Source organism: Acromyrmex echinatior, chromosome 3 (assembly GCF_024713525.1).
Source record: "Acromyrmex echinatior isolate Ae372 chromosome 3, ASM2471352v2, whole genome shotgun sequence".
Classification (NCBI taxonomy): domain Eukaryota; kingdom Metazoa; phylum Arthropoda; class Insecta; order Hymenoptera; family Formicidae; genus Acromyrmex; species Acromyrmex echinatior.
The window spans coordinates 2299485-2314336 of record NC_141854.1 but is presented as its reverse complement, the minus strand read 5'-3'; the positions used below and the strand labels follow the sequence as shown (position 1 = coordinate 2314336).

Here is a 14852-nt window from a genome sequence, read left to right as displayed (position 1 = left end):
TAATGTAATGCAAGGATCTGAATATATGGCTTTATTGGCTGGAGAAGTAATATACATAGTAAAATGTGTGCCCGTTGAGATAAAACTCGCCTCAACTCAAGAATGTTATGATCAATTACCTGTGATTAGAACACAGTTTCTAACACCACAAACTCATCCTGATGCGACAAGGAACGCAAATGACTTGTAATTTACATCTACCATATACCTTCTAGGAGATTCATGGTATCGGTTTACGCCCCGGCCAGTAGAAACTTTACCACCCGTCTTACCAAACCGACTTGGAAATAGCCCCAGATCACTTGCCACGAGTGGTATATATTCAGATAATGACCTAGAAACCTTACGAGATCACATAATGTTTCCAGCCAAACGACTATCCGTACTCAATACCATAGCACGAGGAATGATGGAACAACCAGGATTTATGAATGGAAGTTCGTTCTCTAACTTATTAGATGAAGCATCAATAGAAAAGATAGTTATGTCTGCTTGAGAAAAATTTTAGAACAAATTCCTAATTTTCGGAAACGTTAGCGTTGGAATAATAAGAATATATATAAGAATAAGAATCATAAAACTAATATTAGACACAATCGTACATGGATATGCTCTGCATACCGTATATGAATAGTCAATATTCTTAACAAGAGCCATTTGGGATTCACTTACCAAACTTTTACTACTTAGGAAAGGAGAGACGTACAAACAAAAACCTAGCTGCTTCAGCTCCCGTCGAGTCAAAATCTAAAGGAATAAAAAATTTTGAAATACGAGATAATACGAGAACAGAATCCAACTATTCTCTCTTTCCTCCGAACAAGAAGCCTCCACCTATACGTGAGCTAAAAGGATAAATAAAGGGAATTTCCTCTGCCTATTTCTTCTGTCCCTGCTTTCTAAAACAAAACAAAAAAAAACAAGAAACCCAACTTATAAGTTTTTTATAAATAACAATGAAGATTACCTGCATAAACACGCGACTTTTAACACGTAGCCCATTGAAAACACGAATAATAAAAGTGGATTCACCCACGAAATTTGGGGTCCAACTCCATAATAGTCACGAGGACTTCAAGGAGCTAATAGACGAATTCACTCATCGGATGACGCGACGTAGCTGATCCCTATCCTTACTATCCAATCACATTCACCTGGACGAAATAGTTGCGGTCCAAGAAGGACGAAAATAGCAAAGGGATGTCCTCACCCAAATTCGAGGAGATGAAACAGCAGTGATCGCTCTAAGAGACTGGGGGCGCATTATCGAGCAACCCTGTAAACGACTTCTGCATACTAGGATAAATTCGGCGATCTAAAATGGCAGGCAATTCCCTGTGCACTCGCTTACACTGGACCTGACCCTGCAAAAAGGACGTAATCCCCACGAACAAGACAGCTGATCCAATTTCTAACGAGCGGCGCGAAGGATGGATCAATATCGTGGAAGATATAAACGAAGAGGCTGCGCTTGTAAAATTTTCATTATTATGTTACGTCCAGGATTCTTATATTTCGATGGGAAGAAGAAGTTAGGAGGGAGGGGGAAACGTAAAAAGGACGCAACTGACATCACTCTTGTGGTTATCGCTTTGAGGCGGGAGCTACAAGTCGGACGCACTTGATTATGTTCCAGATTATGTGAGTTAACATCGATACGCGACGCTATTACCCAATCTGAGATTATGCATCCGTCGGTCCTCTTTTAAGTCAAGGAACTTAATCCTTTTGACCAGGGATATGACCTGTATCTTTGTCAAGACGCAGCAAATCGGAAGGGCGGCGAAATAAATGATAATCACTGTCCTATTGTTTTACAAAGGTAATTGTTTACGTTTATTTGTAGACTTATAAATTTGTACTCCCAATATATATATTGGGAGTACAAATTAGTTCGGTCCGTTTTTTGTATTCAAAAATGCATTTATTTCAAAATAAAATGAATGAACAGATTAAAGTATTATCCTGGCTACTACTTTTTCCCATTTCTCAGGCAATTTTCGAATTCCATTTCGAAAAAATGACTCGTCTTTGAAAGCGATCTAATTTTGGAGAAGTGAACCGGTGACTTGCCAAATCGTGCATCCTTCGGAACAACCAGTAATCAGAAGGAGCAATGTTCGGAGAATACGGCGGGTGCGGTAAAACATCCCATTTGAGCGTTTCCAAATATTTTTTTACGATTTTTGCGACATGAGACCGAGCGTTGTCATGAAGAAAAATAACTTTATCATATCTTTGCTCGTATTCCGGCCGTTTTTTTCGCAATGCACGGCTCAAATGAATCAATTGTAACCGATACCGATCGCCCGTAATGGAATCGCCAGGTTTCAGCAGCTCATAGTAAACAACACCTTTTTGGTCCCACCAGATACAGAGCATGATCTTCGAATGTTCGGCTTTGGTGTTGATGTCGATGGCAACGATTAATCGGGCTTAGCATAGTATTTTTTCTTTTTGGAGTTGTCGTAGAATATTCACTTCTCATCTCCAGTCACAATCCGATACAAAAAACCTATTCTTTGTTGTCTTCGAATCAGCTGTTCGCAAGTGAAAAATCGCCTTTCAACGTTTCTCGATTTCAGTTCATAAGGCACCCAATTTCCTTGTTTTTGAATTATTCCCATGGCTCTCAATCGTGCAAAAACAACTTGTTGAGTTACTCCCAATGATTCTGAAGGCTCCTCTTGCGTTTGACTATGATCTTCGAGTAATGCCTCTAATTCTTTTTCGAATTTTTTGGCTGTCCAGAGCGAGGTTTGTCTTCAACACTGAAATCTCTATCCTTGAAACGTCGAAATCATTCCCTACATGATTTATCAGTTGGAGCAGTGTCACCATAAACTTCGACAAGTATTCGACGGGCTTCAGCTACACTTTTCTTCCAATTAAAGCAGAAAATTAGAACCTCCCGCAAATGCTGCTTGGTTAACACAAAATTCGAACACAGTAAAAATCAAGGTTTTTGTATGAAACTCAAAGCGATATAAACTAAACATTATTAGCAGATGTCTAACCTCTCTGAAAATGCCAAAATCAGCTGTCAGTATGAACCATTCACAACAGCTGGAGCCATCTTTTGGAAAACGGACCGAACTAATTTGTACTCCCAATATATATATGCACGCTAACAATAATAATACTAAAACTAAGTTAATATCTAGGTTTTCTGACGATGTATGTATGTGTATGTGTTTATGTGGGGTTAGATGATGTGGTCGAAGGGAGAGAGAACCTTGTCGATTCGACGAGGGTTTCAAATGATTGGAAGATCTCGTCGAAGGATTTGTTGTGTTCAGAAGGGATGGGGGAGGAAGAGAGAAGAGGAAATGTGGACTGTGAAGAAGCAGGATAGGAGAGTAAGAAGGGGAAGAAAATTCGAAATTCAAGGAAAGGTCTGAAGGTGTATTGCTGTGAGAACTATCGGTTGGTTTGTAAGATCGGAGGTAAGATCTATTACAGGGACGTCGGGGTAGCCTTGATCCCGATATTTTTGGCGCAAATGAACCCTTTTTAGTTGACGGGCTTGAGGGGAGATAAATTGCCCGATCTGTATCCGCGTAATGATTGGGATAATAGCTTGTCTGAGTTTCTTGAACTTGGCCGGTTTCCTGCTCTGTGTCTGTTCCGCCAGACCATCTATTAAAATTTTCTCTCGTTAGTGTCCATGACAGATAATTAGAAGAACGTAGAAGGAGAAGATAATTCCGAAGAGAAAGAGGGAAGAGATAGATTTTTCAGAAGTTATGGTTTGGTTCTAGGAAGAGTAACCGTGAATTACTTAAGGCATTTTATTAGTTAAGTAACTATGAAATTTTTCAATAAATTCTACTGTCGTTAATGCTGCTGGTAAAATATTTATAACGTGTAGTGTTTTCAAAGCAGCTGCCATTGTAGCTAAGACATAATAATAAACAGCATATTTTATTTTCATTCGATTAAATTTCGATGATTGAACATGAATATCTATTATTTTATAAGCTAATTTTGATTGATCTTTATCATAATTATAAAGAGTTACAATATGATTCCAAGAAGAAATTGGGTCACTATTGTATTTAATATCATTAATATAAATATTGTTTCTTGTATTTTCTTTAATCAAATGTGGTGGGTTAAATAATGAATACATTAGTCATTAATTTCAAAATATGGGACTTCTACAGTTACACTAAGGCGCTTAATCATATTTTAATAATTTTTGTCCATATCTGTAACAAGTGCGACAATTTTTAATCCGATATTCTGCAGTTTCCTAATCACTTCTTGTATAACATTTTTGTCAACATTTATATCTGCTTCATTAAAAGTTGAATTCAATAGATAAGCAACTGGTTGGTTCCAAGATTTACAGAGCCCTCTTATCATAATTACGGTCGCATTATATGCTAGGAGAAATTTCTTTTCATGTCCAAGATCTTGAAATCCTACATAATCTCATCTCGACTAATTATAATAAAGATTTGCTTTTAACGACATTTCGTCAAGACAAATTACACATAACCTGTCCAGTAATGTAAAATTAATAATTCTTTGTTTTATTATATCAAAAATGATATCATTAAGTTCGGGTGATTGGGTTGTTCGGAAAGTAATTTCGTTTTTTTTTTTTGTGAAAATGAACCCATATATCGAGCTTCGAGGTTAAACCCAGGCCTTTCAAGTGGTCATAAACAGTTGAATTCGATAAATTTAACCTCTCACCGATCTCACGTGTTGTTATTCACCGGTTTGCATCACTAATGCCTTTATCGTGTCTTTATCAGCTTCAACCGACCTTCCAGAACGTGGTGCATCTTCGACATCAAAATTGCCGGATCGAAATTTTGCAAACCAGTTCTGGCACTGGCGTACTGTCAACACATCTTCTCCATACACATCGGTTAATTTCTTTCTGGCTTGAACAGCATTCTTACCTTTTCTATAGTAAAAAAGTAAAATATGACGAAAATGCTGCTTATTGCTTTCCATATTTAAAAGGGCACCAATCAAAAACTATTGCGTAGATTCAATTGAACTTTTTCACACACAAGCCTTGCTATATCAGCTGTCAAAACATATAATGATTATGCGGCTTAAGTGTGAAGTTGGGTTCGAAAAAATACAATTAAATCCTCTGTCGGGAAAAAACGAAATTACTTTCCGAACAACCCAATATATACTGAGACAAAATTGTTTGAATTGCATAGAATATTTCTTGTCTTTTGTTAATTGTTGGCTTAGTTTCGCTTGTTCCTTCACAAAAGTTGAAGTGCTGCAGAAAGGAATAAAAATTTATCTGTTAGCCAACAGTAATATTTTAAACCTTATCTGTTTGATTTTGTAAAATTTGATTTTGTAAGAACATTTTTCAGTTGTTTTAGTTTTTTATTTTTCCGCTGCAATGAGACAATTCTTAATTTTAATCGATTTTTTCTTGGAGAATTATGAGACAAATTCTGAAGTATTTGAATTTATTTATTGAATAGTTTTTAAGAGGCAATTTCTCTTGAAATACTCATCTGGCACTATTAGCGTCCCATCAACTACAAATACTAATAATTATTACACAATGTGGTACAAAAGAAGGGCAAAGAGCAGTAAAGAATTTTACTGGCTCTTTACTCTTCTTTTGTACCATATTGTTTTATACGTACAGAACCTTATTGCTATTTATTAATTATTACACATCTAATAAATACATTTATAATATTAACTTTATTAATTATGTGTCACTTAGTGTTCATTAAGAATGATATTTAATAATTTATTAATAAGATATTTTTGATAACCATTAATCTATTTTTAATTATTGTCTACATCTATGGTAGTTTACTTATTAGAATTATTATTTTCACCTAGGCCTATTTGTTCACGTAACGATTCGATTGCTTATATTTCTAATTCCTCCTGATAAGATTTCTGTCTAAATTCTATATTCTCTGTGATAAAAATATTCATTAGTATCTCTCAAGCTAATTTTTCATACGCAGCATAAACATCATCTGATTCACATTTTCAAGAACTGATTGGATATGCATCAGCTCACCAAAAACTTTTAACCAATGATAGCATTTTGCTGTCGCAGCATATGCTGCACATGAAAAGTCAACTCCATTAAAATATAAAGCAGAATATTACCTCTTAAAATAACGTAAGTATCATAAATAGGATTTGTCATAAAATTTGACGTGTTGCATTTGGTATAGCTGTAGGAAGAAGTCTAGTAGTCTCTTTTCAAATCATTAAGATACATGTTTTCATTAAAATGAGCACTACAAATTCGATAATTTTTATAAAGTTTTTCAGTTGTTCAATCATACAATTACAAGATTTGAGCCATAATTTAGACTTATGCAAAAATATAATTGTATAATTTCATTATATAAATTTTGTACTATATATATATATAAAATTTTCTCTATAAATATACAAAAATATATATATATATATATATATATTATATATATATATATATATATATATATATTAATTTGTATATTTGTAGAGAAAATTTTTACTTACATTTCCGAATCTTTTGAAAAAACTTTATTCCTGCATTTCGTCCAGATATGTTTTTACACATCACACAGGAAAATCTACCTTTACCCATTTTATTATAACTTCGAAATAGGATATTAAAAAAAAACGCACTAATAATAATAATCTTCGTTAACAATATTTTATTTATATAATATCACAGAATTAATCATACAAAAATATAATCTCCAAACACACACTTATTATTATCCTAATATCCGCCATGTTTTGGATAATATAGCTGACGCATGCGCCTTGGAACGTATATGAAAAATTTCGGGGACTATCGTAACTGTATATGGTTAAACTGTATATGGTGACGTAACTACAAACTAACGCTTGCAATGCCATATTTAGGCTGTGGTCAAAGTCTCGCTACAAATGCTTTGAAGCATTTGATAGATCAATTAGAAGATAGAATTTTACAAATTAATTAAAAAACGCTTCAAAACATTTGCATCGCGTTGACCGTACCCATAATTAGAGACCCTTTAAAGGGATGTTGGAGTGTTTTTTATTAATTATTAAAGATTCTTTTCTCTTAATTGTGTTTATGGATTGAAAAGTTCTTCTCCACAAATTTAAGTATCGATAACAACGCAATTCGCTAGCTACAATTAAATACGAAAAACGAAAGAAAATTGAAGACTTACAGTTTTGTTATCGACTTCTGTAGTCGACACGTCACAATATATGCTGCATATAAGAGTTTCAGATCCTGCATATTCATAAAAAGTAGCTGGCGAATTGCAGAAAACCTGAAAGAACAATCCTATGCTTTTAGAAATGATAAAGCTTTAATAAAAAAGAGATAAAGGCTTTAATAAGAGAAAAGAGTCGCCGAAAATTTCATTTGTATATTACGAGTGAAATTGACATGAAACCGAACAATATTTTAGTTCCGCGATATTCCCACAACAGCGTTGTCATGAAAAGTGTGTCGCTGAATCTTAAAAATGATCTGAATTATCGACTTACTCAGGCCCATATCAATAAATGTTCTTAAGTGCTAAGTTTTTTCTTTTGAGAGAAAAAATAATAATAAAATAAATATGATATTAGTTATTTCAATTTTGTTGAAATAATTTCTTCATAAACAAGAAACGTACATATTATTTACATATGAAGACAATTATTTTAATTGTACTGTTCTGTCTTTTACATACATTTTATTTAGTAAATTATTGATGCATATATATGAAATAACATACAAGGGCAAATTAATAAGTTCTTAGAAAATCTGTCAGAGAGCATTCGCAGTGTCATGTCACATTACTTTTTGACAAGTAGCATCTTTCAGCTAATTACTGTCAAATTTTGAGCGGATTATCAAATTTTCATCGCGTAGTTTCATTTTTGTAGATTAAAGCGAACAACCTTATTTATTTGTATTTTTTACAAAATGTAAAAAAACGAGTTTCGTGCAGTGATCAAATATCTATATGAAAAGTTTAACGCCGAAAGAAATCAAAGCCGAGTTGGATAATGTTCATAGCACATCTACACCAGCGTTTATGACTGTATACAATTGAATGAATTTAAACGTGGTCGTACATCTACATATGATGCACCTCGGGACGGACGTTCGGGACGTCCAATTGAGGCTGCTACGCCAGAAATCATCGATAAAGTCCAAATATTATTTTGACTGATTGACGAGTGAAAATGCGAGCTTGTTGAGGCCACAGCCATATCACATGGCACAGTGATTTCAATTTTAAACGAACAATTGGATATGAAAAAGCTATATAGGCAAGATGGATGCCGCGTTTACTCACTGTGGACCATAAGCGCAACCGTGTGACGATTTCAAAACAATATTTGAAGATGTTTCAACGTAATCCAGATGAATTTCTGCGTCGATTCATTACTGACGAAATATGGATCTATTACTTTACACCCGAGATGAAAGAACAGTCAAAACAATGGACTTCACCGAATAAATCAACTTCGAAGAAGGCGAAGACTGTGAAGTTGGCCGGAAAGGTGATGGCCATAGTTTTTTGGGATGCAGGCGGTATAATTCATATCGATTATTTCTATCGAAACAAACGATCAATGGCGATTACTACGCAGCCTTATTGGACTGTTTCAACATTTTAAAGAAAAAATGTCCCCATTTGGCGAAGAAGAAAGTGCTCTTCCATCAAGACAATGCACGGGTTTACACGTGTCCGGCACCGATGGCAAAATTCAACCAATTCCGCTACGAATTGCTTCCCCATCTAGCATATTCGCCAGATTTAGCCCCGTGCGACTATTTCCTGTTTCCAAACCTGAAGAAATGATTCGGAGGAAAGAGATTCACCACCAGAGAGCAGCTCATCGGCGAAACAGAGGCTTATTTTGAAGGGTTGGACAAATCATATTATTCGACTTGAAAAAGTTGAATTGTTAGATCAAGTGTTGTTGGCGCTTGTAAATGTAAGTTTAGCTCAGCCGGTTTAATACCAGTCCGTCGGCTTAGCGACGTGATTACAACGTTCCCATGTCGCTGATAGGGCCCACCGAAGGGGAGGGCATGCGTGCGACTATGCTGCTTCCGTGCGAATCCGTCGTGTTACTCGCCATTTTTGCCGTGCTTCTCTATGCGACTTCTCTACCGGGTGCACGTGCGTGACTGGTGCGCAAGCCATTTCTTTTATTCTTCGATATTATACGACGTGAATGTAAGCTGAGATGTATTAAAGTATTTTCACACAAAGCAAATTGCCTCATTTCATTACGCGCTGCCGAATTACATCGGGCATGGCTACAAAGCAAGCGACACAGATCGACAACAAGCCACAAGACACGAGACACAAGTCTCTGGCGAAGAAAAAACAGCGTTCCACGTAACGCAACAAGGACACCGAGGTCCTTTCCCTAACATTGGTCTTTCGAGCCGGATACTCACAAATTCCGACAGACTTCGGAGTTCGGTGAATTGCCAAATACACAGGTATCACATACACAAGGAGATTATATTCATTTTCTGAGGTAATGTACAAGCGTATCAATCGCACACTCATAAGCCTTATCTCAGGCATACATTGCAAAGAAAGTCCTTTTATATACACAAGATCGCATTAGGCGCATCATATTCAGATAGACATCGGCATAACGAGGTCTTTGCTTTCGCTCACAAGAACTGCCACATTGTCGTTCATCACTTTCGCTCACAAGAGCCGCCATATTGTATACTATCACTCTCACTCACAAGAGCTACCATTTTATGTTTGTCAGAAGCAGCTAGATTCGTGCCTGCACGGGCGGCCATTTGCATTTTTATAAAGCCTTGCATTTCATTGGCCAGGCTGTCACATCGTCATATTAATGGCTTCGCGTTGCCACGCAGTCAATATCACGCATTACATTTAACATTTCATAATGGAAACACTCCCATTAGCAGACGCAAAAATTAAGAGAGCTCACATAAAATCTGCGATTACACGGTTAAAAACCTTTATCGACAATTTCGACGTCAACTGCGGATCGCAGCATGGTCTCATTGAGCGCAAGCAAAGATTGTCGGAATTGTGGAATCACTTCGAAGCAGCTCAATTTCGCATAGAAATTCTCGAAAATGCAGATCCCTCGATCACCGACAAAAGAGTTCTCTATGAACAGCACGCGCAACAGTGTGACAATTTTGAAGCTTCTTATTTCCAATTAATGGCTTGTTATACCGCTCTTATTGAGCGTATGGAAAAAAACGCATCTTCGCCAATTTCATCAAACATAAATGGACAAGTGATGAGATCGAGGGAAACGCGTGTCAAATTGCCTAAAATAGATTTATCAGTTTTTGCAGGTGCATATGATGATTGGTACTCCTACAGGAATACCTTTGAACAGTTAATCCATTTAAATGAGGGTTTAGCGGAAATTGAAAAATTTCACTACCTGAAGTCTTCCTTGAAGGACACTGTCTCTGACATAATTAAATCCATAGAGATAACTGCAGTCAATTATCATGAAGCATGGGCGGTGGTCAAAGAACGTTTCGACAATCAAAGATGGATTGTTCAAAAGCATGTTCGCGCTTTATTTGAAGTACCAGCTGTACGTAAGGAGAATCACAGCATGACTCGTGAATTATTAGACACTATTCTTAAACATTTGCGCGCGCTCAAGGCCCCCAGAAGACCTACTGATTATTGGAGTGATTTAATTATTCATCTTATAATTTGTAAGTAGATGTGGTCACCAGCAAGGCGTGGAAATTAAGTATCAAGGGAAAAGAGCTGTCAGATTTGAAGAGCTTAATAGAATTCTTGACTCTCCGATGCCAGGCATTGGAATCAGTATATGGTAGATTTTACAATAGCGTAACAAGTAGTATCACATCAAAGCATAATGGCAATTCAAGGTCCACGTCTGTTGCGAATGTCGTTACAGCCAATCTTTCTTGTGTTATTTGCAAGGACCATTCAATATATCATTGTAAAGAATTCCTCAATTTATCGGTTGAAAATACAATTAAGGCCGCGAAAAAAGCACATTTAGATCTCAACTGTTTGAGATCGAATACACATCAAACGAAAGCATGTAATTCGAGTAAGTGCCGAAAATGTAAAAAACATAATACATTGTTACACATAAGTGCTCCAAATAGTTCGGATCTATCGCGATCAAACACGCAAGCAGCAAGTCAAGCTACCGAGCCTCCACTCGCCACGCAATGTACATCAGGTTATCGTTCGTTAAATATTTTACTATCTACTGCAATTATCCACGTATACGATTCCAATAATCAAATTCATTCATGTCGAGCATTACTTAACAGTGGATCTCAAATGAATTTCATAACGAAGGAGTTAGCAAATCGCTTAAAGCTCAGGGAGCGACCTCTTGATGTATCGGTGGTGAGAGTCATGGATGAAGTAATCCACGCTAATAAAGTAGTTAATCTTTGCATCAAATCGCATTTAAATAATTTCTCCGAAAAAATGGACTGCGTGATGCTTCCAAAAATAACACAGCAGTTGCCACAGCACTTCACATGCAAAGTGTGTCTGTTCCAAAACATATAAAACTCGCTGATCCTTGTTTTAACGTACTAGCAAGCATTGATATGTTGATAGGGGCCGAGTTCTTCTGGAGGTTCATTTGTGCGGGTCAGATCAAACAGTCAAAAAAATCAGTCGACTTTGCAAAAGACACATTTTGGATGGATCATTTCTGATATCACACCAAGTGACATAACCAGATCTGTTTCTTCTCTTAACTTTCATCTAACCTCATTCGATGACTTAAGGCTCACATTGAATCGGTTTTGGGAAGTTGAATATGATACCACTTCTAAATCATTTTCTCTCGAAGAAAAGGTCTGTGAAGAGTCATTCCTGCAAGGCGTAAAGTGTAATATAGAAGAGCGTTTTATCCTCAAATTGCCAACAAAGCAAGACAAACTGAATGAACTGGGAGAATCCAAGGACATCGCTCTAAAACGTTTCAAATCTTTGGACAAGCGGCTCATCACTCAACCCCGCATATATGACGAATACAAGAAGTTCATGGATGAATACATGCGCTTGAATCACATGAAGGAGGTGATCAGTAGCACGATGCTACTGATCACTAAGCCATAGCTCTTTAGCTTTCTATCTTCCTTTCTAGCTTTCTTTTCATGTTGTACAAAATGAAACAAGTTCCACTATCAAGTTCTGAGTGGTATTTGACGGCTCATGCAAAACCACAACCGGACTATCTTTAAACGACTCATTGAGAGTAGGACTTACGCTACAAGAGGACCTTTTCTCTATTTTGGTCAGATTTCGAACATTCAAAATCGCTCTCACCGCCGATATAACAAAGATGTATCGGCAAGTCTGCCGATTCAACTCAAACACCATTGCATATTTTCTGGCGAGAGTCGCCAGATGAGCCCATCAAGACTTTCGAATTACTCACTGTCACTTATGGTATGTCATCAGCATCATTCTTGGCTATCAGAGCCCTAAGAAAGTTAGCGGAGGACAATGGATTGCTATCCGAGGGCGTCTCAAATAGCATTGAGAGATTTCTACATGGATGATCTCGTCACGAGGGCCGACTCAATAGATGAAGCTCTGTCTATCAAGAAAGAGATCACTGCATTGCTGCAGGACGGGAAATTCGAGCTTAGAAATGGGCATCCAATGCTCTTGGCCTCCAGGATCAGAATTCCAGCGAGCCAAGAGAATTCACCTTATCCTCAGACAAGAACTCCGAGAAAAAGGCGTTAGGCATTGCATGGGATTGCCGAGCTGACGTATTCAAATATTCATCCATCAATCATCTGCCTCCTCTGGAGACGTCTACCAAACGAAGCATTTTATCACGCATATCTCTCATTTTTTACCCACTGGGACTGCTAGATCTAGTTACATTACTCGCCAAATCCATCATGCAGGACCTCTGGCGATTCAAGTTTGATTGGGATCGATTCTCTTAGAATTACGTACCAAAAACGTGGAAGCGCTTCGAAACGGAGTTAAGGAGAAACGGAGTAGGAACTGCATAGCATACGCATTCTTCGTCTTGTCACAACCACAGAACAATATACCAGTTTGGAGCTGCTGGGTTCTCAGATGCTAGCGAAATTGCATACGGAGCATGCATTTATTTACGCTCCACTTCAATCAACGGTGCTTATTGTACACATCTACCTTGCTCCAAATCCAGAGTGGCACCATTAAAGAGTCTGTCACTTCCGCGCCTCGAGTTATGTGGCGCATTGCTACTAACTCGTCTTATCAACAAGATCTCCAAATGTCTTACTTGTCCAATAGCATCCATTCATTTATGGACAGATTCTACAATTGTACTATCATGGTTGCAGTCGTACAATCGATTCTGGTCAACCTTTGTGAGATACAAGAATTAACATCGATTCAGCAATGGAATCACATTCCGAGTCAGGACAATCCCGCGGACCCATTGTCCCGGGGCGTCATGCCAAGTTCCTGGCGCATTGAAAATCTAGTGGTCGGACCCTTCTGGCTGGGACGTGACAGAGAAAGTTGGCCTCAAGAAGCTCTACCTGCAGTGGCCAACGTCCCTGAACGAAAACTTAAGGCTATCATCGCAGTAAGCGCTGGTGCATAAGAACCTGACATATTCTATCGATATTCAAACTTTAATAGGCTCATTCGAGTCTTTGCGTACATGATTCAAAAAGATTCAAGAGTTCAAGGGATTTATCCGACCATCCTCAGGGGATCTCATCTTTGCAGAATAAGGACATTCGACCTATATCTTTCAATAAGCAGCAACGGGCAATTTATCGTCTAATCAAAATAATACAAACGAGGCATTTTTCAAATAAAGTGAAGGCACTTAGCAACCACATGGCTGTTCCTACAAACAGTCCTATCTTAAAATCCATTTCTTGACAATTCTGGCATCTTACGTGTCGTGTTACTCGTCATTTTTGCCGTGCTTCTGTGTGCAACCTCTCTACCGTGTGTATGTGCGCCGGTGCGCAAGCCGTTTCTTTTATTCTTCGATATTACACGACGCGAGTATAAGCTGAGATGTATTAAATTATTTTCAAAGCAAACTGCCTCATTTCATTATCGCGCTGCCGAATTACATTGGGCGTGGCCACAAGGCAAGCGACACAGATCGACGACAAGCCACAAGGCACGAGACACAAGTCTCTAACGAAGAGAAAACAGCGTTCCACATAACGCAACAAGGACATCGAGGTCTTTTCCCTAACAAGTGTATCGAGCTGAAAAGAGACTATGTTGAGAAATAAAATGAATTAATAAAAAAAATGTGTTTTACTATGTTTTTCTAAAAACTTATTGACTTGCCCTCATATATATATATATACATGTGCGTGCGTGCGTGCGTGCGTGCATGTGTGTGTGTGTGTGTGTGTGTGTGTGTGTGTGTGTATGGTGTGTGTGATGTGTGTACATTTATACAATACACGTCATATTATTTACATATATGTATATATCAGGGCTCCGAACGCGATGTTTCGGTTCTGCTCGGAACGATAAGCAGCAATCTCATAGCAGACGTAACATATAAATGAAATTTTCGAATACTCATTGCTCTTATACTAAAGCTCACAATTCGTTTCTACAAGCATAATATGTTCTTTGAGATTTTCTGTAAATCTCCAGATATTTATTTTAAACACGCAAGGTCTGAAATTATTGTATACAGCATATTTTTGACTCGACTCGGATGTCGAAGTGTCAAATTAATAAGAAACGCCATTCCTTTTATCGGTCGCGTGCAACCGAAGTACCACAATTTAACTACAGAATGGATTGAATCATTGTATAAACCAGCAATATATTATCAGCTGGAAACATCATAATAATAATATATTTATATATATATAGAAATAT

At 37.4% G+C, this 14852-nt stretch overlaps 1 protein-coding gene and 1 pseudogene across 1 annotated transcript; both read left to right on the top strand.

Annotated features, from left to right (window-relative positions):
* The first annotated feature begins 9888 nt into the window (after positions 1-9888).
* LOC147910115 (uncharacterized) lies at positions 9889-11830 on the top strand. Its single transcript, XM_087403961.1, has 2 exons — positions 9889-10591; positions 10699-11830. Exons 1-2 carry the CDS (start codon positions 9889-9891, stop codon positions 11532-11534), a joined length of 1539 nt encoding a protein of 512 aa, XP_087260087.1. The 3' UTR covers positions 11535-11830.
* A 652-nt stretch (positions 11831-12482) lies between these two features.
* LOC147910114 (uncharacterized) overlaps positions 12483-14852 on the top strand; it is a 28818-nt pseudogene continuing 26448 nt past the window's right edge.

Excerpts from the sequence above, each read along its gene's own strand:
- LOC147910115 (XM_087403961.1), top strand. The coding sequence starts at position 9,889 with ATGGAAACACTCCCATTAGCAGACGCAAAAATTAAGAGAGCTCACATA. Across the intron at positions 10,592-10,698 it reads GGAGAATCACAGCATGACTC|ATGTGGTCACCAGCAAGGCG; the intron begins GTGAATTATTAG and ends ATTTGTAAGTAG.